The 23,825-nt window shown below is 44.0% G+C and overlaps 2 protein-coding genes across 3 annotated transcripts; one reads left to right on the forward strand and one right to left on the reverse strand.

The window, feature by feature from the left end:
- The first annotated feature begins 1,776 nt into the window (after window positions 1-1,776).
- LOC125534982 lies at window positions 1,777-8,313 on the forward strand. The gene is made up of 8 exons (XM_048698043.1): window positions 1,777-2,030; window positions 2,840-2,981; window positions 3,061-3,128; window positions 3,646-4,053; window positions 4,193-5,254; window positions 6,092-6,304; window positions 7,273-7,461; window positions 7,902-8,313. Exons 2-8 carry the CDS (start codon window positions 2,840-2,842, stop codon window positions 7,953-7,955), a joined length of 2,136 nt encoding a protein of 711 aa, XP_048554000.1. The 5' UTR covers window positions 1,777-2,030; the 3' UTR covers window positions 7,956-8,313.
- A 1,854-nt stretch (window positions 8,314-10,167) lies between these two features.
- On the reverse strand, window positions 10,168-14,128 carry LOC125534984. Of its 2 annotated transcripts, none has more exons than XM_048698044.1 (4): window positions 13,903-14,128; window positions 13,360-13,449; window positions 10,596-11,740; window positions 10,168-10,513 (listed from the first exon to the last, which is right to left on the reverse strand). In XM_048698044.1, exon 3 carries the CDS (start codon window positions 11,737-11,739, stop codon window positions 10,612-10,614), a length of 1,128 nt encoding a protein of 375 aa, XP_048554001.1. In that variant the 5' UTR covers window position 11,740; window positions 13,360-13,449; window positions 13,903-14,128; the 3' UTR covers window positions 10,168-10,513; window positions 10,596-10,611. The 2 variants fall into 2 exon arrangements, with proteins under 2 accessions (XP_048554001.1, XP_048554002.1); XM_048698045.1 differs by having other exon boundaries at window positions 10,596-11,745.
- Window positions 14,129-23,825: the final 9,697 nt, after the last annotated feature.

Consider the following 23,825-nt stretch of genomic DNA (forward strand, 5'->3'; position numbering starts at 1 on the left):
CTCGCGTCCCCTTCTCGGTTCCTTCTTCTACCACCTCGGTAATTAGGGTTCCATCCTCACACAGCTTGGATGCTTGGAAAACGAGTGCCGGTAGTGGACGAACCCTATCAACATGCTCCTTTTATACACGACCAAGCTTCCCACAAACTGGCACTAATCTAGGAGTATCTCGTACTTTACCCTATATATTTTCCTCTTGCTTCCCCCAACCACCGACATAACGTTTTTCAATGGCTTCCACACATCAATCTTTAGTCGAGCGCAAAAAAACATCCTACAAAATTAAAGGAACTCCCTTCACTGGCAATGAACTCCCCAACCTTTGCAGCCAAGGAGGGCACCAGATGGTTGCACCCATCTGGCAAATCATGAATCTGGATCCAAATGTTTAGGTGATTGAGCTCAACGGTCGACGTCTTAGTGAAACCATCATATGAAGCCATGAGAACACTATTGCCGTGAAAGGTCCCAAAACCAACATCCATCACCTTTTTCTCAATCTCCCAGACATGAGAACCGTATACTATAGAGATTCTCATCCAACGGCTTCATCCAAACCTCCTGCACAGGGTCCCAAGTCGTACACATGTTCTTACAAAACCAGAATTGGCTATACTCCTTGTCCATGTGGACACTCGCCATGACTAGCGATTTGGTCGATCATGGCGGCAAGGCTTCCTCATCAGCGATCACGCTGTCAGATCCTCCTCTGTTAGGCCCATTCTCTCTAAATCTTCATACCCCGTTGTACCTGACGACAAGGCGCCACCTCCAAATGCCATCGCAAGAGAAACTCACGAGCAAATCAGAAAACCCTAACAAAAGTTCCAAGGCCGGGAAGCATTGCAGCAACCGGGCCTTGATTAGTCCGAGAACCACCAAGTAATGGCGAGGAAGAAGGGAGGCGCAAGGCTAAGACAGTCTCAACGTCGGCGTGCGTCAGCAAGAGGAAAACCCCTAACAGGCGACACCTGAAGAAAAGTCTCGCGGCAATAATTTGGACCGTTTCTCAACTTGTTAAATTGGAATGAACTATTCTTAGATTAAAACTGGAATTAACTTTTTCCTTTTGAGAATCAAGAATAAAAATATACATGGATTTAGCCTAGTTCTGTTCAGGTGATTCTGAACAAATCGCAGCCAGAGAATCAATAAGCCGAAAAGAATTCGAATTCGATCTAATTCTCGAAAATCATCTGAGAATCACTAGTGCACTCGAGAATGGTCTATCTAGCATGGTTTAGATCGCTCCTAGAAAAGAAAATGGTTCGGTTCAAGTCCCTACCACCCTGTTAGAGCACCGAAGTACATGCAAGCTGCCACTCGTGCTGGACAGCAGCACACAAAGAAAACGAATCCGGCCCACCCATTTTCTCTTCTCTCGCTCGACTCCCCTCCAGACGCCTCCCTCAACCCCTGCCGGACGCTTCCCCGATCCCAAGCGGCACCTCTTCCTCGTCTCATCTGACCTCCTCCTCTCTGTTAGACGCGGAGTAGATGTTAGACGCATGTCAATGCAAATCGGATGGGTTTTTTGGGGGTTCAAACCGGGTGCATGGATGTATCTTGTTTTATTTTTTTGAGGGGTTGCCAGGGATGATGTATTTGAATGTGGTAATCAGTGGATGTAGTTGCCCAGAGACCGGCCCGGCCCGGTCCAGTCCAGTAGATGGGTACCTCTCGTGCAGCACCGCCAAGGGCCGTCTGGACGGGCTGGGCTGGGCCGGGCCGGGCCCGAGTAGCAGAGGAGGGGGAAGGGTAACCGAAGCGAGGGAGGCGCACGCACGCACTCTCCGCTCGCTCCCACTCTCCCTTCTTCCTCGCCTCCGTCCGTCCCGTCTTATCGTCCCCTCCCCAAATCCCTCCTCCCCAAACAAATCCATCCTCATCTCCGGCGACATCTCCCGCAAGCTCACACCAGGCGACGTGCGTGCGTCCCTCGGCGCGGCGCGGCGCGGCGGCCTCTCCTCTTCTTCCGCTGGCGCTGGCACTGGACTAGCACGGAGTGGGGATCGATCGCCCGCCCACAGGTACGCCGGATCGTGCTGGCACCCCCCCCCCACCCCCCCCCACATCCTCCCTCCACGCGGCCGCCTTTTTTTTTCTTTCTTTCCTTTTATGTCTGTACATATTTCCAATCCAATCCAATGCGTCCGGCCGGCGGTTCCCTCCGCCACGCCTCCGAATCCGTCCGTCCGTCCTAGGGTTCCCTGCCAGGCGCGGATTGTTTTTTTTTCCCGGCTCAAGTCCCCCCGCACTGTGTGCGCGTGCTGATCGAGACGGCCGGGCGACGGCCGCCGGGAATGCGTGCGGCCAAGAAAGACTCCAATGTTCGTCTTCCGGCGGGGCGAGATTTTGTTCGCGGCAGTGTGAATCGATTCACTCACTGACTGACCCACTGGCTGGATGGATGGCTGATGGTCTTTATCGGTACTAGACTAGAATATTTGCCCCGTGTCTGTCAGGGTTTGGTCTTATTAAAAACTTCCATCTACCTAGGGGGTGGATGGATAGATGGCTGATGCCCCCTTTATGACTGAATGTGGCATCTCATGAGATCCACCTAATGACCAGGTGTGGTGATGATGGCTAGGAAAACAAACTAGAAGCAGTGGCATGTCATATGTGTCAAGTTATGCGCATGCACACGACCGTCAGGGATTTTTTTTTACAAGTATAAATGATCCAAGGATATGTATGTAGCTGTTGTGACATGCTTGGTACTTCACCCTTGCGTTGGCCATTTGCAGCACTTCACAAACGAGCCACGACTTTAATACTGTTATCCAATGATACATACATCACTTCTTGCATTTACTAACTCGCATTTGTTTGGCAGATGAAGGAAGCCTTTGATCCACCCGCCTCGGCGGCTGCAGCAACGCCAGAAGCAGATAACGGAGGAGCCTCCGTCTTCACGAGGAAAAACATTTGGAGTGATGCGGCTGCCGAGGGAGACGACGATTCCTTGCCTTGGCCGTGTATGTGTCCTGCTGATCTGATTAAGTCTTTTTGGGTCTTGGTTCTTATTTTGCTGTCAATTCCTTCCTCATCGTGCAGGGGACGGTGTGAAAAGTGAAGAGGATGCTGATTTTCTTTCTCATGCAAACAGGGCTTTGTCGTTTCTGGTATGAGTGTATACCCTTTGTTGTTTACTCGTACAGTTTTACAGCACTGTCTATGTTATAATGAAAAAAGATGAATCAAACACTACCTCTTGTATAATTTGGGTTCTATTTTTCTGAACTAAAAATATTTGCTACAGTCCAACTGACTAGATAAATATGTTGAATCTTTGATTACTCAAGCATAACACGCCCAGGGACATTGTATTTATTACCAAGATGATTTGACATTTCAGCTTGTTGTCTGTGTGATATGAACACTTGGTTTAATTCAGGGGCGGAATATGCATTTACATTCTCATGGGTCTTTTAAGTGCGAGATGTTGCTGCATTTTATGCATGTGCTCAGATGGACCATTGTTTAACATGGCACAATGAATATAACTATTGTTCACTTGTTCGACAAGTATGTGCAAAGTAAAGTACGTTTTAATGAAGCCATGCACTTTGTGGATAACATGCTCTATATTACATTTGATGGTTATGTCTACCGAGATTCAAACAACTCCTCCCTTCTCAGGATTATGAAGCAGAGTCTTCGGAGTGCAAGTATGCTACTGACATTGGGTCACATGTATATCCCAAGGAAGCAATGTCACCACAAAGTGAATATGATAGGCAGCGGCCTTACCTTCCTTTATCGAGCTGTTCTTGGGATTCTTCTTCATCACTGGAAGCGATGTCAGGCAATCGAGATGCATCAGGTCATGTAATGGCAAAAGGCGGAACCAAAAGTGATATCTTTGCGCCAAGGCATGATTATCTTACGTCGGGTCCTACTACTGGTCCTCACATGAGAAGATCGTATACTGAAGCAGCTAAAGTTGATTGTAGCTTCGATTGTCACTCAGAGCATCACTACAAAGGATTGGATCGATTTACTCCCTTCGCAAACTGCAATGGTCAATCTATTGAATGCCGCAGCGAGGTATATCTTTGGACCATTAGTTGCACTGGAAAGAAAAGATTGCATGCATATATTGTTGTGTATCTGACATATGTAGTAAACAGTCAAAACCTTTTTGTGTATAGATATATCCCTCGTTGACGAATTCTCATTGATGCAGATAGTTGATATGCCCAGAGGGGGCCGCTGTGTTGACGAGGCTACTTCGTTTTCAAGTCGATGGTGCTTCGAAAATGGGGGCCGGGGCTCTTCACTACCTGGAGGGCTGACATATGGCGATGAGATCCCTTCTCTGTCTAGTCGGAGGTGTAATGGCAGTGGGGTGCTTTCACGCTCAAGCCAATGGCATTATGGTGCTGAAATTTCCTCGCTCTCAAGTAGGCAAGGTTATGGTGATGAAATCCCTTCTCTGTCTAATCAGAAGTTTAATGGCATTTCACGCTCAAATCATTGGAACTACAGTGCTGAAATCCCCTCGCTCTCACGTAGACAGAGTTATCGTGATGAGATCCCTTCTCTGTCTTCTCAAAAGTCTAATGGCATTTCATACCCAAGACAGTGGCAGCAGTATGGTGCAGACATCCCCTCGTTCTCAACTAGACAAGGTTATGGTGAGGAGGTTCCAACAATGTCTCACCATTGGCGCTACCGAGATAAGATACCTTTGTATTCTGGTCAGAGGTGCCATGATGCCGAGGCACGTCGATTATCAAGCTACCAGCAAGGTCCTTTTTGTGGGAACAGGCAGCCAAGAGACAGTTTTGCCCATGGTATTGTTAGTAATCAGCAAGTCAAGATGACTGCAACCAGACATACTGGCACAAGACCACGGGTGTCTAACAGAGTTGTAAACAGCACTAGCAACTACAGAAATGGCAGGAGGGATAACCCACCGAGAAATTCTGAGGAAATAAGGGACCAAGTTTGTGGTCCCCGTGCAAGCAAAGTGAATAACACATCAACACCGACTGCGAAGAAAGATATCTTGAGCCCATTGGTCCGCAGAGACCAATTTAACAAATCAGACTTTTCAATTCAGTATGAACAGGCCAAGTTCTTCATGATAAAGTCATATAGTGAAGATGATATTCATAAAGGTATCAAATACAATGTTTGGGCAAGTACACCAAATGGGAACAGTAAGCTGGATACCGCTTTCCATGATGCCCAGATTTTAATGAAGGAAAAGGGTACAAAATGTCCTGTCTTCCTCTTGTTTTCGGTGAGTAATATTTAAAGGCCCTTCTTCTAATTGTTTATCATTTTCCACTTCAGAGCAGCAAAAGCATTTAAGTGCCCTGGTATCACATAACTTATATGTTCAACTGAGATAATCAAGCAAGACTAGTAGTTAATGATAGCCTATTTCATTATTAAGATTTACTTCCTCTGTAAACAATTATAAGACGCTTTTTGTAGGCTAGTTTAGCCTACAAAAACGTCTTATATTTTGGTTCGGAGGTAATGCTTACTAGTGTGATGTTTATATTTTGGTTTGGAGGTAACCCTTTGTTTTGTTTGGTCAGTAGGCTTATTATATCAAATATGTGCTGTATTTCCTTTTCCTGAAGTCAAATTTCCCTGAAATGTGCCCTCCGCAAGCTTGCCCATCAGATTGGGGGCTCCTTTGATTCAAAGGATTTTCATAGAAATTTTGGAGGATTAGAATCCTAGGAATTTTTCCTATGTTGGTTCTTTGATTCATAGGACTATATGAATTTTTCCTAAGGATTTCTAGCATCCACTCAAACCTCTGAAAGAATCCTTTGTTTTTCCTATGATGCAATCAAACAAACCAAAACCCTGTAGGGTTGAGATGAGCATGACATTCTAATCGTATGTTTTTCATATTCCTGTGTTTTTAGAATCCTGCAAATCAAAGAGGCCCTGAGCAATGATTTTATCCAAAGCAGATGCATTTAATTCACTGATGCTCCTCACTATTTTTGAATGAAACAATGAAATATATTGTTCGTTGTAATGCTACTGTATGAACTGGTTTTTTCTTTTTCTTTTTTGAGACAGGTGTTTCAGCCTTTCATTGTATTCTCTGTTTCAGGTTAATACCAGTGGGCAGTTTGTAGGATTGGCTGAGATGTTAGGTCCTGTTGATTTCAAGAAGACCATGGACTTCTGGCAACAAAATAAATGGAATGGCTTTTTCCCTGTTGTCTGGCACATTGTAAAGGACATTCCGAATAGGCTCTTCAAACATATCACTCTAGAAAATAATGACAACAGACCTGTTACATTCAGCAGGGACACTCAAGAGGTACCATGATTCGCCTTTCTTGTTCTGCACCGTAAAAAATTTCGAAAGAAATAATTGTTCAAGAAAAAGTTGCTACTTTGGGAGGTTTCAGAGTAGCAGGTTTATGTAAATTCCTCCTGTGAACAAAGGTGCTCCTATGTGATTATCAGTATATTACTTGGATCCATCTAACATGCTACTAGTTGCATAGCGCTAACACTACTGCCTTTCCTTTGTCACTTACACGGCCACTTCTCTCTTTCCTGACTTTGTGTTTCTTCTAAAAAATAACACGAGCGATTTTCTAGTGCAGGTATAGTAAAGTAGCAGAATCCTAGTAGAACTACATGGATCTATTTTGTTTTCTTTTGCTAGATTGAAATGTTATCTCTTATGCCGTGCATCCATTTCACATTCTATTTGAACTACTCAGTATGTCAAGTACTGTTGTGTTCAACACAACAAGCATATCAAAATGAGATCAATATTGCATATGTATTGGCATGTTGGCGATAAATGATAAAGTTAGTTCTTAACTGCAAAGAATGTGCAGCCGAGTAGCGACTAATATTCATATGTGCAGCTGAGTAGCGACTAATATTCAGTCAGGAGATGCAACTATGGAGTTTGGACAAATAATTTTAGTTCAACCTCTCACCTACGACCTTTCCAACTTAAAAAGTGTCTGCAAGTTTAAAAAGGGTAAAATATCGAAATCCACTGATAATTCCTGATAACTCATCACACCATACACCAGAGACGCCTTGGATATTGGTGCAGTGCCGCAGTGGAGATTAGTAGCAATCTAGCTGCAAACAATTGCACATGGGAACGCGTGCAGTTTACTGCTTTCTTATGTTTGTATTTGTCGATAAATCGACTAATATCAAGTTTATTTCTCATCATATGCTTTGTTGCAACTTAACTTCAGGTTCTCATTGTCCATATTTTCTCTTCTTTTCATCTTATCCTTTATTTCTTCTATGTAGATTGGCCTTCCCCAGGGTCTGGAAGTGTTGAAAATTTTCAAGGCTTATCGCCATGGAACATCAATTCTGGATGACTTTGACTTCTATGAAGAAAAGGAAAACACTCGCTGTGCACGCAAGGGAATAAATGCAGACTCGTTACATGAAGCCAGACTATCATACTTTGGAACAGATGACTTGAAATCAATGGTATGCACATCTTTTTTCTTTACAGTAGTGTGCTAAGCTACTACTCAGTAATACTTGTATGAGTGGAGACATTGAAAGAGTAATATTTTGTTGTCCTGTTATTTGAAGAGAACCATGGGCATTTTGTGAATGTTTTGACTGTAGCTGTTCTTCAGATGTACTCCCTCCGTACCAGAATAAGTGTCTCACTTATTTTGGGGCGGAGGGAGTATGTAGCAGCCGGCAAATATCTAAAAAAACGATATAGAACCCATGAACATGCACATATATTCCCTAAGAGTGGTTTTTATTTAATTGCTGTCAGTCAATATTCAGAAAGTTCAGGCTTATGCTGTCGTCAGCACCATCAATTCTAGTTGCTGCCGTGGTTAACAGTGAACCCTGCAGCTGCATTGCATTGTCATGCCATATTTCCTGACCATGCCTGTTTCTGTGTGCAGGGAGACATCGAGGCGAACATGGAGAGCCTGAACCTCCACGAGCCTTGGGACTAATCCGGATGGTTCTTCACCATGTCACAAAAAAATTAACGAGCCATTGACGCGGTCGAACGAGAAACGTTTGATCCGGCGAGTGGGCGCTACTACACAAGTTAACCTGAAATATGCTATAGAATGTTTGTACTTTGTATGGACCATATATAGTTTGCCGGTAAACACATACCATATATATCGAGTTTCCGTCGTCGGGGTAAGATAGTTTTACAAATCGGTACAACAATCTTATGGTGACTGCCATGTGTGTCCGTTTGGTTGGTTGTATGTGGCTGATGGAATATTTTGGTTGACAAGAAGGATTGAACCAGCAAATGATATCTAAGGCTGCACGTAGCATGCCTGTTAGGGTTTATCATTTTCTGTGAGCTTATTTTCCTTGCCATGTTTGCTAAAGGGAAAATATACGTAGTACCCAGCAAATAATTCATAGAAGAGTGCGTGAAATTTTGCAAATAAGAACAATTTATGATGAATTGTCAAGCTAAAGGGATCAAATATATTACTGACCATGCTTTGGTATATAGGCAAAACTTGCCATGTGTTAACATATCATCAATTTAACCAATGGTTTGTCTATTATATTGTATAAAAGGTATATAATTGAATTCATATTTGAAGGAAGTATTTGATGGTGTACTGGTTATTAATATATATTTCAATTGTTTTTGTCAAACTAATGGTCTAAAAATACGGCTGGGTCTTCTGTTCTGACAGGAAGGGAGTATCTAAAATATTTGAAGTTCTAGACTCCTTCAAGTTTGACAAGTCTATAGAAAAAATTAGTGAAACTAATTTGGTGTTGTAGATGTTTGTATATTTTTCTATAAACATGATTAAATTTAAAGAAGTTTAACTTATGATAAAACTAAAACTTTAAATATTTTGGAAGGAGGGATTAAATATTCTGCAACATAGGAAGTATATGTTAGAGCCTTATTTGGCCCATTTTTAAAACGTGCTTCCATCTTTGGCCCCAAAAAATAAATTCTTCCCTATTTGATCCTACCAGTTGCTTGTTTCCTATGACATTTCCGTCCATTTTTGCCACTACCAATGTTAAATGTGATGTGAAAAACCATTTTACCCTTAGTGCACTATGTGACATACTAACACATACTGGCACAAAGTGAAATTAGTTGCACATATTTCAAATGTAAGTGTTAAATAGGGAACAAAATTACTAGTAGTGTCAAATTGGGAAGAAATATTTTTCTATAGGCCAAATAGGGAAGCACATTTTTTAAAAAGGTCAACTAAGGCGAAGTATCTACTCCCGAGCTCAAATGCTCTCTAAGGAACAATAAAATCAAAAAAAATCGAAGAATCTGAACTTTTTTGGTGCAAACTTTGACTAGTGTTTTGTGTGCTTGCAAAAATTTATCATAAGATGACATTTCTTGATGTCGTTGTAAAGAAAACAAAATCAACACTCCAAAAATGCTATTTTTGAAAGCATTTTAGAGTGCTCCTTTTTTTTGTCAAGACTTCCACGAATGTGTTTTTTGTTGAAGCTTGCACCAACAAAATTATATAAGTTCTAATTTTTTTCCCTATAATTTACTGTTCATCCCGAGCTCAGGTAGGAAGAGGACTTTCGCAAGTAGAGGCCGGAGCAAGGTCAACCTCTATTTTCCAAATAGGCAAAATAACAGAACAGGCAGGGAAAGTCATCTTCTGCTCCCGAGCTCAAATATGAACAGTAAAATTAGAAAGGAAAAAAGAGAAAACATTCAAGAAATCCTGATTTTTTTGTGCAAACATTGACAAAAATTTTACGTGCCCATGAAATTTCATCTTGAAAAGACATTAATAGAAGTCATGGCAAAAAAAAACAACACTCCAAAATGCTTTCGAAAATAACACTTTTGGAGCATCAATTTGTTTTCTTTGCCATGACTTCCAAGAAAGTGATTTCAAGATGAAATTTCATGAGCACGTAAAACTTTTGTCGATGTTTTCACCAAAAAAATTCAGATTATTTATTTATTTATTTTTGATTTTTTTCCCCTGATTTTAGACCGAGCTCATTTGAGCTTGAGCTAAAAAACTCCACTTCCGGCAGTCAGAGCATAATCCTGCAAGGGTTCCAATAGAATGAAAAGGGACAACCATCAGCCAACAACACTAGGCACTCCAAAGATTTGTGACAGGAGCATATGGAGCGCGATAACCGGAACAGATAGAACAACCAGCATAACACATAAAACCATCAGGGCCAAATGCAATCCCTACCAGCTTCAATTGAACAAAGATACCAAGTGCAAAAGAGTACATGCACGAATTCGGTAAATGGTACTAGCTTCCAACACTATATATACAATAGATACGGATATAGGTAACACGCCGAGCAAACAACGCGAGGTGCATCAAGAGCAGCTTCGGTCACAACAGCGAGCGAGCACACGTTCCAGCATATGCCCTGAGGATGGTCATGCCTTGTGCGGCCAACCATCCAACCCTTTAAACGCGACACGGTTGACCTGGATCTTCCAGCGCAAGGATCCGTGCTGCACTTTAGGCATTTGACTGAAGCAGCATGTCACCTAGCGCCTCGGCTGGCATGGCAAAAGATCACGCAAGGGGTCATCGCTAATTCATGGGGTAAAGAACTTCACGGTGGGTGAAGGATTTAGTTACCATGGTCGCCCACGCGTCAGCGCCGCTCCTCCGACCTTGACCTCACGAACCTCCTGCGAGTCCTGGGCCTCTGAACCTCCTCGTCTAGGCTATCCTCATCCTCATCATCGTCGTCGTCGTCGTATTGGAGGCCTAGCAAGTTCTCTCCCCACAGGTAGCGGCGCCTCTGCCTTCTCAGGGCCCTTGATGAGGCTCTTGGCTCGTCTCCTGATCTCAGCGGACCACTGTTCATCATATGGAATAGAAAGAACGTTGTCAACAGAGACCCGCTTCGCTCACTTGGCCCACCGTCTTCACGCTCATCTACACTTGGCCCACCTTCAATGACGTAATCTCCAAGCACAACTGACCCAGGCATAGCCGACCTGATTGCGCTCATTATGTCACCATACTCTCGCTGGTTCTCCAGGCGGTGCCACGCGCGGCGCCTTGATGGGTCCACATCAGCAGGCCTGGTAGTGGGGTGCACCCTCCTGGCATGTCTACGGAGCGCACCATAGGTACCAGAAAATGCGCATGCTTCCCGCGAGCAGCTTCTTGGCTTCTCATCCAGGTACTGTCTGGCATCTTTGATGATCTCCCAGCCCTTCACAGCACCCCTACACAGTGGGCACATCAATTCGTTTGAGTTGGATGCCTCAGCTGACTCGACTTGCCCAGTCACTTGTCCCATAAGAGCTTCCAATGTTACTGGACCTTGATTATAGTTAGTTCCTTCTTGTTGTCCAGATACGGCTGCAGGGCTACGGATGACATGTTCATGACTGAGATTTTCACGGAATTCAGGTACATCGATTAACAGCCTGGGGCTCCCTCTACTGGGACCGAGATGGGATCTCTGTGAAGCATTTTGGTTACTTGTATCTCCAGGCAAGGAAGAGCTTGGCTGTGATGAACTGTCCATGCGGTTCACTTTCATTTTCCTGAATCTGTCTAGGCAATTTGAGTGTCTGTAGCTTGTATCACATATGTAGGATCTGCATCCTTTGTCATGAGAACTGCACAACAGAAGTACAGCATTGTGAGGATGGTCCATGCAAATTGGACACCGAGCATCATCCCATTCCTTGTGCAGTGCAGCCATCTCGGCATCTGCGCTTGGCATCCTGAACAACTTCTTCTCTGGATTTGGCATCTTGGACATGCTGTTCTGGGACCAATTAGAAGAACATAACTAGTCAATTTAACATCGAAACATATCTAGGAATGATTACATCTTTACTGAGTCTAATTATTCGAGATATATACACAAGTATCAGAAAATGTTGAAATCAGAAAGGCAGCCAAAGGGGAAAAAGAACTTATGTTAACCAGCTTCAACAGTGAAGGTACGAAATTGATTTATATGTTTTCTGCTCATCCAAGTTATCAATAAACTAACAAGTTTGAGCTTCAGTCAATGCAATCCAAGTTATATATAAAATTTACATACAGTTAAGATTTCAATCAATTAAGATAATTAATTTGCACCTTGCAGATATTGAATCTAACTATCCAATTGATTCATATGTTCAACCAACAGCGATCATATTACACTAACCAGAGCGGTAAAATCAACTCTTAACAAGAACTAATGAGATTAATACAAGAGACTAGATGATTTGATATATCCTAGCCCCCTGTTATGTCCAAGACCTGTATAATTAGGTGCTCCGGTTCAATATATGTCCTAGTCTGATGAAGTGGCAGCACAAACTACATGTGCAAAAGCACTGAAAGGTGTAATTGCAATCATGTTATTTGAACTTATTTATCCTCGTTTTAGTAACTCATCATATGATCTTCAATCAAATAAGTAAAGGAAACGGTTGATAAGATTCCGTTCACCTTAAAATACTATTACCTCCGTCCCGAATTAGTTGTCTCAGATTTGTCTAGATACGGATGCATCTAAAAAGTGTCTAGATACATCCGTATCTAGACAAATCTGAGACAACTAATTCGGGACGGAGGGAGTAGTAGTAATTAGTAAATTATAAAATATATCATCAGAAAGTTATAAAAGTTATCCATGTCCAATACTAGGACAAACAATGTAGATAATTTTAACTATATACAGCATGTTTACCTTAAAAAACATAAACAACAGTTTTCCTTTGCCGAAGTAACATAACAATATTCTTTATATTACATTGCAATAGTGAATGGAACATTACATCTTTCACCAGCGGCATACAGAAATTGATTGAAATGATAACGGCTGAGACCCATGCCACAGTTCACACAACAATGTCAGAATTCTCAACAAACATGTTTCCCTAATCACCCACACACCAATGCTAGCTTTCTCAACAGACTCATATCATTCGTACTAAGACTAGTAAGTACTCCCTCTGTAAACTAATATAAGAGCGTTTAGATCACTAAAATAGTGTTCTAAACGCTCTTATATTAGTTTACGGAGGGAGTACTATCTCCTATATTCACATCAAGCACAGCCTCTATGATGTACCGTCACCTGCTTAAAACATTTGACGCAGTGGAACAGATCAAGGGGCTGAAGTGCCGGTAAAATGATTCAAGACATACGATAAATGTGTATCATCATTGCAAAACTATCCCTAGTGATATCCAATCACATTATGCAGCACGACGTGATCCTTTGCATCCACTGGAACAAGCTAGTTGAGACCTATGATGCATTCTCACTTCAAAATAGCAGTAATCATGATCGAAGCTGTGCTCATAGCATTACCGAATTCACCCAAGTGCAGTTGGACAAGCACAACAACTGCATACAATTCATTCATTTCAAAGTTCTCACCTGAGCTCAACCTTGAAGAACACCCAGACAGGCAATCCGGCTCTCCGAAACCTTCGCGGAAAGCGCTCAACTCAGACTTCGGCGCCGGTCCTGCATTCGCATCGCACAATGAAAAAGGTTTGTCATCCATGGTTACAGACGCTCGAAAAAACCCAAATCTCGCATGGCTTCCCGACTAATCGGCACGCATTTTCTTTGAGTTAATGCCCCCCTTCTAAAGTGTCAGATTTATTTTCTTCAACTTGCAGCATGTGACTGCACATCAGGTTGCTTCGTTTACCACTTTTAGCAAGCACATGGAGATGATCCAACAACAACAAGAGCAGCCCCGATCTATCTCCATGGAACCCTAACACCTCAATAACCCCCGCCCCATGCTACCCAAAAATCCCCAACCTTATCCCGAGGAGAACGAGGCGGCGATTCCAAGGCCATGGAGGCCGCGGAATCGCCCAGATCCATGGGCAGATCTGGACGCCGTGCGTCGATTTGCGCCGGTTTAGTTTGGGATTAAGCAACCGCCGGACAGCCAAGGGGCCATACCTCAAATAGTAACCGCCCGTGGCTGCGGGCGGAGACGGCGGTGGGGGCTAGGACGGGGCCGGCGACGCGGGTGAGGGGCCGGCGGCGAGGCTAGGCCACGCCGCGGCGGCCGGATTGGATTGGATTGGAGGCTTGGGTAGGTCAGGACTCAGGACGACTCTGGTGAGGGGGAGAGGAAGAGGAGTGAAAGGCCCCGTCTTTCCTTTGCTCCGGAGACGGCGGTTTTTGTTCTATGCGAAAAGCTACGATTTTTATCTTTGAACCCTTCGAAAAGTTCCAACTTTGTATGTCATCTCTGTTTGGGTGGATGGATGGATGGATGGATGTGGATGGATTGCATTGAAAAAAGGCCCTCGTGAATGCGTACAAGTTTGTATATGTGCTGTGCACCTCTGTAGTTGATGTGGGTTTATGGAAAAGGGGAAAATAACGAGGGATGGTTTTGCGATTCGACGGGAGGAAATTGGCAATTTTGACCCGCAAACTTCGGCCAAGAATAGGAAACGATCCGACTCCGCCGATTGAGACCGTTGATGCATCAGACACCGTCCGACCTCCCTCGATCGTGTGGTGCGGTGCGGAGCGCGTCTCCTCTTCTGACTGAAACGTAGCCTCGACCTAGATGATGGAAGAGGCCCAGATGCGACGGGCCGACACAATCAACATGGACGACGAGGGACTAAGGAGGTGAGGCCATCGACCAGCGGGTGGGAGGTAGGGGATGGCTATAAGGTGGCGGTGACGACTACTACGGTGGTGTTGTCTGCCTCTTCCGTTGACATGGGTTTATAGGAAAGAGAAAAAAGAATGAGGGATGAATCTGTAATTTTGTGATTCGGTGGGGAGGAAACCGGCAATTTGACCCTGGTGACAGACTTCGACCAAAAATAGGAAACGATCCAACTCCATCGATTGGAACCGTCGTTGTGTCCAACACCATCCGACACCACTCGATCGTGCAGTGCAGAGCTTGTCTCATCTTCTAGTCGGAATGCAACCTCGACCTAGACGTTGAAAGAGGCCCAGATGCGACGAGACAACACAATCAACATGGACGGCGAGGGACTAAGGAAGTGAGGCCATCGACCAGCGGACAGGAGGTGGGGGATTGCTATAAGGCGACGGTGACAACTACTACGACGGTGTTGTCTGCCTCTTTCGTTGACGTGGGTTTATAGGAAAGGAAAAAAGAACGAGGGGTGTATCTGTAATTTTGCAATTCAGTGGGGAGGAAACCGTCAATTTTGACCATACTGACAGACTTCGGCCAAAAATAGGAAACGATCCAACTCCACTGATTGAAACCGTTGTTGCGTCCAACACCACTCAATCGTGTGGTGCAGAGTGTGTCTCCTCTTCTAACCGGAACGCAGTCTCAGCCTAGACGCTGAAAGAGGCCCAGATGCAACGAGCCGACACAATTAACATGGACGACGAGGGAGTAAGGAGGCGAGGCCATCGACCAACGGGCAGGAGGTGAGGGGATGGCTATAAGGCAATGGTAAGGACTAGTACGACGACGTTGTCCACCTCTTCCGTTGACGTGGGTTTATAGGAAAGGGAAAAAAGAACGAGGAATGAATCTGTAATTTTACGATTCAGTGGGGGAGGAAACTGACAATTTTGACCGCCATCATACTTCGGCCAAAAATAGGAAACGATCCAACTCCACCAATTGAAACCATCGTTGCGTCGAACACCACCCGACACCACTCGGTCGTGCGGTACAGAGTGTGTCTCCTCTTCTAACCGGAACACATCCTCAACCTAGATCCTTAAAAGAGGCCCAGATGCGACGAGACGACACAATCAACTGAGATAGTAAGAAACTAAGGAGGTGAGGCCATCGACCAACTGGCAGGAGGTACGGGAATGGCTATAAGGCGATGGTGACAACCACTATGATAGCGGGGGGCACCCACAGCCACCACATGAAAGTGCTTGTGAGTCCCTCCCCCAATTCAAATCCTGAGTCCTGACCTACCCAAACCCGCGCACTCGATCTCCCTGATGAGCCACCGAGCAAGGACGCCACCGAATCCGTCGCTCCGCGAGTTTGCCATGTCGGCCAAGGCGACACGCCACACTAGGAGGACCTCGCCCTAGCCGATGTTGTCCACCAAGACGGGCTTCACCCGCTAGCCTAATCCGACTATTCCAGAGCGGGATAGTAGGAAGGAAAGAGGGGCGGCGACGTGAGTTCACCCCCACCCACCCCCCTCGCGCGGAGAGCGAGGCAAGCACTTTTTCCCCCCGGTGTGACTATGTCAATATTTGCATTGAAAGTGAATTGTAAAGCAATAAATCCGCTCATGTTATACCAAAAACATCATTTGTCTAGTATTATCTTAAATGGATTATTCAGCTATATCTTTGTAATAAATCTTCTTCAATACATAATTAATATAATTCTTTCATATGGTATGAAGAACCAATCAGAAAAATATAATTATTCATTTCTATGTACACTCATCAATAAAAACGTGCAAATAAAACATAGTCTAAATTAGTAAATCAAAGCCGCACTATTAAAAAAAGTAGAGTGTTGCACAAAGAGAAAGAACTCACATAGGACGATAGCTTCCGCTCGACATTGTAGTCTGGTGTTGTGCCGTGAAATAGTGCAACTGCCATGGGGAGTTGCCACTTGGGCGTGCCGCCTATTGACTACTGTCTTTCGTGGTCGTAATGGATCTAAAGCCATGTGAAACCCTTGTTTATGATCATGGATGTGACTCAGGGAACCTATAGCAACCAAAAATGCTATATGTCGCCTCTTGCAAGACAGACGTAGCTCTTGCCTCCCGCGATTCGACACAACCGTCACCCGACCATGTGGATGTGGTGTTATAGTTTTGGAAGGTTCCCTCCATTTTTAATCATTTTTGTGTTTTTGTTGTTTTTTGTATTTTAGTTTTCTTTCGGCTTTTCATTTTATCTTTTATTTTCCTTTTCTTATTTATTTATTTTCTCCTTTTACCATTTCCGTTTTATTTTCTTTTTTTAAATACACGTTGAACATTTTTTGAAAGCACATTGAATGTTTTCTCAATTCATGTTAAATACTTTTTAAATACATGTTTTAATATTTTTAAATACATGGTAATTATTTTTTATATTTCACGAACATTGTTTTCAAAAAGTTAAGAACAGTCTTTTAAAATTTCAATAACATTCTGTAATTTTTTCATGAACAAGTTTTAACATGTGAACATTTTTAAATGTGATGAACGTATTTTTTTGAATAGTATGGTTTTTTTATTGTCGTAAAAAACTTAATGCATGATGAAAACCTTTTGAAAATGCATGATAAACTTTTTTAAATGTACAGTGAATCTTTTCAGTGCATCATGCACAATTATTAATGCATGAAAACTCTTTTTAATATGGGATGATTATTTTTTGACTAGCTATTTCATCAAATCAAATCCCAATTGTGCGGGTGCACTATTTGTAGCACAAGCACAGGTTAAAATAGATTGGGAAAGTCCCACAGTGCCTTCTAGGAGTAGTTCAATAGCTTGTTGATCCGTAGTGATCCAAGAGCAAGAACAAGGCTCAAAATAGAAAGCAGCGACAGCCTAAACTATTAAAAATTTGTAAATACAAGGAAAATATTGTATAATATCTATAATTTTGAATTTAAAATGCATAATGGTTTTTAAAACTATTTACGATATTTGTTAATACACAATGAACAATTTTCAAGTGTAGAAATATTTTTGTATGAATGTGTGAAACCCTTTAAAATAATAATTTGATACGTTTTTAACACACATGTCCACGTGTCTCTAATATATATTCTTGTTTTTTTATCCCGGAGAATGGAGAAAAATAAAACGAGCAAAGTGGAAAAAGGAAGGAAAGCTGGGACGTGGAGTTTCTACACGTGAGCTCATATGCTCCTGCTATGAATAGTAAAATAAATGAAATAGAAAAATATTTCAAAAAATTCTGAATTTTTTGTGTGGCATACTATAAGAAATGTTTGTTGTGCATGCAAAATTTCGTCATGAAATGACATTGGTGGAAGGCATGGTAAAAAAAACAAAATCGATACTTTGAAAATGTTACTTTCAAACGCATTTTGGAGCTCTGATTTTGTTTTTTTTGCGATGACCTCCACCAATGTGATTTCGTGATGAAATTTTGCATGCACAACAAACATTTCTTAAGGTATGCCACAAAAAAATTTCAGAATTTTTTGAAATTTTTTCTATTTTATTTATTTTACTGTTCATAGCAGGAGCATATGAGCTCAGGTGTAGAAAGGTACTTCCGGGAAAACTGTCGCTTGAATGCATAACTGGGCCATGTTTTTTTAGGGTAACCACGTGTTTCATTGATCACAAAAAACGCACGCGGAACCGACTAGAAGGGTCGAGAGCAAACACGTGTAAAAAAAACGTTCCAATAAAGAAACACCATATTCTCTAGGCGAGCGCCACCTTCAGCTTGCAAGAGACTTTGTCAAAAGAAAAAAAAGAACTCACAACGGGCGAGAAGTAGTGCCTTTTTGTATTTGACGCTCTCTGCGTCAAACTGTGGGCAATGTTTTCGGTTGTTTTTTGGTATTTTATTTTTCATGTTTCATAATTTTTGAAAATTTTCAAAATTGTACAAAAAGTTCATGAAATGTTCAAAAGCATTAAGATTGGTTTGGATTTGAAAACGGAATTTAAAAAAGGTTCATAGTTTTGATATTCTTTTAGAACTTTAATAAATGTTCACGATTTAAAAAGAATGAAAACTAAAAAATATATTTAAAAAACTCAAGAAATTCAAAATATCTTTACGTTTATTTTTTCCAAAACATTTGAAAAAAATTTAAAATGCTCTCAATTTAGAAAATTGTTCTCTTGTGTTGAAAGAAAAAGTTCATAGTTCCCAAATTTTTTGACAAATTTTCACATTTTGATAAATGTTCAAAAAATCAATAATATGTACTCCTGCAATTTTCCCGATCTAAATCTAGCAAGGTTTCCATTAAGAAGATCTCATTCACAATTTGAATAGAAAATAATTGTAGGTTTCTTTCCTACTGTTTTCCGATGAAGAAAAAAAAACAAGCAAGCCGGCATTTCAATTCAGAAGCTAATGCGGCCCGCAGATAAAATCGTCAAATGACAAAATTGGGGGAAAATACGGCAGTCGATTTCGACCGTTGAATTAAGGTCCAACGAGAACCGTTCTTCTTCCTTCTCCTTCGGCCGCTCGCTTTCCGTGAGGGCGCTTGTCCAATCCGAAAGGGAATCTAACGCGAACATGTCCCCTACCGCGTGCCTCAAGCGACCGCCACGATGCAGCAAGCTGTGTCGTCTCCGGTCGACTGACCCGAATTCGTTTTTGGGCAACCTACTTTTAGCTACCATGGATTTGAATTCGTTTTTTTAAACAGTGCAAATGTAAGCAGCTCATCCGCAAAAAAAAAGTAAGCAGGCTGGAATATGTGTAGGCGACTCAACAAGGAAAAAACAGAGTAGCAGTCAACGAAAAGGATCCCCTTTCTGTCTGCCTGCGCCGGCGTGGAGACCGGCGGAGCAATGGACGGCGAGGCGGCACCGGCGGCAGGGGGCTCCGTGCCGAGGGTGCTGGAGGACGACGACCTCCTGGCCGAGATCCTGCTCCGCGTGGGCCGGCGGGACCCTATCAAAGGAGTGCAGGTCGGCTGCACTTACGTGACTTACTAGCTAAGGTAGCTAGTAGATATTATTTTTTAGTGTGATGTAGCTAGTAGTGAGGTCTGCCAAGGACCTATGATGTAAGCAGTGATGTCAGCTAGGATCATAGTCGGTTTGTACTGCTACATAAGGAGCTGGACTCCTTCACTGTAAATCAAGCTATCAACATCAAAGTATTACTATATGAGCTATTACTACTCCATTTCAAGTGTGTGCGCGTGTGATCGTAGCTTGCATTGTAGCAGCATATTGTTTGGTCTTACTCTGTTCTCTCTCACGAGCAAACATGAGCTGCTCTGCTCTGCTCCCTCGATCAAGGGAGAGATCGAGAGCTAGCTAGCCAGTAGTTTGGGCTGACAATCTGTGACCTGATCAATGCTGGGAAGGTGGACAGCATGGAGCTGGTCAAGAAGCGGCTTGTGCTGAAGGATGCAAGAGTCCAGTTTCTCTCCGTGTTCCTTCTCGAGATCGTTGCCAAGAACTTTGAGAAGGTTTTTTCCGAGGTTGCTGCGGAGAGGGTTCTTGATGAGATGGTCAGGTTGGTTGATGATCCGCAAACTGTGGTGAATAACAGGAACAAGGGGTGCTTATGCTGATTGAGGTGTGGGGAGCGTCCGGTGAGGAGCTCCGCTACCTGCTGGTCTGCGAGGAAAAACCGAGAAAGTATGCAGAAACAAGTTTCCATTTTGTTATTTACCAATGTACTATAGAGTCTGAAATCAAGAGGAGTGCGGTTTCCTGGACGCGACAATGAGAGCTTGGCCCCCATATTTACTCCACCACGCTCAGTTGCTGAAGCTGAAGCTGGTGCAAACTTTACCCAACAGACCTTTGAAGATGTGCATATGCATATATATACTGCCGAAGAAACAAAGGAAGCTTTTGATGTTGCGCGTAACAGCATAGAGCTTCTTTCAACTGTTCTTTCTTCTTCCCCTCAGCAGGATGCTTTGCAGGTAACTGGACTTTGTGTAACCTCCTCCCTGGTTCGTATAGATACCTTTTGACTGAAGTACACTAATTCACTTCACACTATAGCTGGTATGTTTCTTCATGGAGCTTTTTCAGTGAACATTTTGTCATTTTCTTTAACTACCTGTAGCGCATCATTATTTATTTAGGTCTGCTGCCAGTGCTTGGGTTACTTTATTCTATTGCATGCGTTTAGGAGATGCTATCAAGTTTATTTTTTTTCACCATCTGTTCCTGAAGGTGCCACTCGAGCATTCAAATTTTGTGGAGATACATTTACAATCAGCAACTAATGGCATGACCACCCTTTGCGTGGCAATTTCTATGACTGACTGAACCTTTTTTTTCCGGGGATCGTAGCAAATGAATCATAAAATGAGTTGATTAAACAAGGAGTAATAAAATACTAGTCAGTTCACAAAATACCAGAGTTGGAGTAGCAATACCAGACCCAACAACAAAATATATACAATAAAAAGGGACAATAGTTTAAGGAAACGTGGTTACCCCCGGAGCAGTGTTGGAGTAGGACACGTGGGCAGCTGCAGAGGAATGGCGGACGATGGCGCGGCACGCTGGCGGCCTTTGGAATGGCCACCCAGCTTTGGCTTCCGCATCCTAGTAGCGTGGGTACCCCCGGCGACAGGGTTGTGGATAATTCAGATAGTTAAATGATCAATACATATTCTCTGGTCCCAGCAACCTCATTGCCTTCAATACAAAAATGGAACGTACACTTCCAATTCAGAGGAGCAGGTGTTTGGTTTTGTCACTTTATTTGATGTTTCTTTTGGTGGATTTAGTTGCTTTGGAGCTTGGATGGAGCCGATGAAATGTAGCGTATCTCAAGCTTGGGTTTAAAATAAAAGGCCCGCGTGTATCTCTAGATCATCAGTTTGACCAACAAAATGCGAGTTATATGTGACAAAAAGAGTACATCACTAGAAACTTCTTTCAAATGAATTCAGTGGTCATCTCTGTTTTTTTTGGGTAGCATGTACAAATGAGTTAATTAAACAAGGAATAATGGAAGTAGTACTAGTCGGTTTACAATGGGGGTGGCAACACCAAATTCACCAACAAATACTAACACTACCGGAAAACGGGCATACGCCGACGGCCAAACCTATGCCTACGGCTGCCGTCGGCCTAGTTTGAGATATGCCGACAGCCCAGTCCTGGCCGTCGGCTTACACTGGCCGTCGGGTTACGTGGATCTATGCCGACGGCCGGCGTCGGCACAGAACGGCCGTCGACCTAGCCGCTGACATGCCGACAGCAGCCGTCGGTATAACTATGGGCCCGGCGACCCCGCCCGTGACTAGCGGCTAACGCCGTCAAATCTATGCCGACGGTCGGGACGGGCGGCCGTCGGCATATCTCCGCATGCCACGTCACCGATCCGCGGCGTAGGTATGCCGACGGCATATCTGCCACGTCACCGATCCGCGGCACGGCGCCCACCAGAACTCTGCCGTCGGCATAGCTCTCTTTTTACATACTTTTTTTTGCATATGTTTTAATGCTTTTTTTACATACGTTTTTTTGCATATGTTTTTATGCTTTTAAAAAAATATGTGTTCATGCTTTTTTATGTATTATATGAATATATATGTAGTTTGTAATTTTTTTCCATAGATTATGAACATATATATATATATATAGTTTGTATTTTTTTCGAGCACATTAATAATATGATGTCATGTTCTTTTGAATATAGGTCCTTAAATTTTATTAAAATCAAAGAAAGCTATGCGATAGAAGTTGAGTGGCGGTTGCAAACGCCCGGCACCCGTCTCCGGAGTGTGACCCCCTCACGTCCGCGGTGTGCCCCCTCACGGACGGCGCCGCCGCCAGCATCTGGAGGGTGGAAATAGCCGCATCGGGTCTATACGGAGGGGACGTTGCTCTCAAGTGTTTCTATGGGATGACCTACCACAATCGGGTGGTGTTGTGGCATGTTCGAAGAGGCGACACGCATCTCCGGGGCATGGCCCCCCTAACGGACGGCGCCGCCGGCACCTGGAGGAGGAAAACGGACGCATCGGGTCTACACGAAGGGGATGTAGCTGTCGGTTTGGCCCGGATGTTGCTCCCAGGTGTCCCTCTGAGCTGACCTGACACAACCGGGTGGAGAGGTCCACTGTTCAAAGCCCGTCCGTGAAAAGTCAAAGGGCTAGATCTCGTGGTCAACCGCTCCAGGGTTAGGCGGGACGGGGGCCCTGAGGGGGTAGCAATGCCACCGGAGCGTCGCACTGGCCCCTCATACATGCGGGATGGTGTGGTGGCATGTCCGAAGAGGCGGCACGCGTCTCCGGGGTTTGGCCCCTGAGGGAGTCCTGGATTAGGGGGTGTTCAGGTAGCCGGACTATACCTTCAGCCGGACTCCTGGACTATGAAGATACAAGATTGAAGACTTCGTCCCGTGTCCGGATGGGACTTTCCTTGGCGTGGAAGGCAAGCTTGGCGATGCGGATATTCAAGATCTCCTACCATTGTAACCGACTTTATGTAACCCTAACCCTATCCGGTGTCTATATAAACCGGAGGGTTGTAGTCCGTAGGCAATCAACTCCATACACAACAATCATACCATAGGCTAGCTTCTAGGGTTTAGCCTCCTTGATCTCGTGGTAGATCTACTCTTGTACTACCCATATCATCAACATTAATCAAGCAGGAGTAGGGTATTACCTCCATCGAGAGGGCCCGAACCTGGGTAAAAAACATCTTGTCCCTTGTCTCCTGTTACCATCCGGCCTTGACGCACAGTTCGGGACCCCCTACCCGAGATCCGCCGGTTTTGACACCGACATTGGTGCTTTCATTGAGAGTTCCTCTGTGTCGTCGCCTTTAGGCCCGATGGCTCCTTTGATCATCAACGACGATACGGTCCAGGGTGAAACTTTTCTCCCCGGACAGATCTTCGTCTTCGGCGGCTTCGCTCTGCGGGCTAATTCACTCGGCCACCTGGAGCAGATCGAAAGCTACGCCCCTGGCCATCAGGTCAGGTTTGGAAGCCTAAACTACACGGCTGACATCCACGGGGACTTGATCTTCGACGGATTCGAGCCACAGCCAAGCGCGCCGCACTGTCTCGATGGGCATGATATAGCTCTGCCGCCTAACAGCGCCTTGGAGGCCGCATACGCATCGGTTTCGACCATTGATTCGGAGCATACTGTGCCGATCGAGGATCAGCGGTTAGACGCTGCCTCAGGGGCTGCGATCTCAGAGGCGATCGAGCCGAACTCCAGCCCCGCACTCCGC

Source organism: Triticum urartu, chromosome 2 (assembly GCF_003073215.2).
Source record: "Triticum urartu cultivar G1812 chromosome 2, Tu2.1, whole genome shotgun sequence".
Taxonomy (NCBI): domain Eukaryota; kingdom Viridiplantae; phylum Streptophyta; class Magnoliopsida; order Poales; family Poaceae; genus Triticum; species Triticum urartu.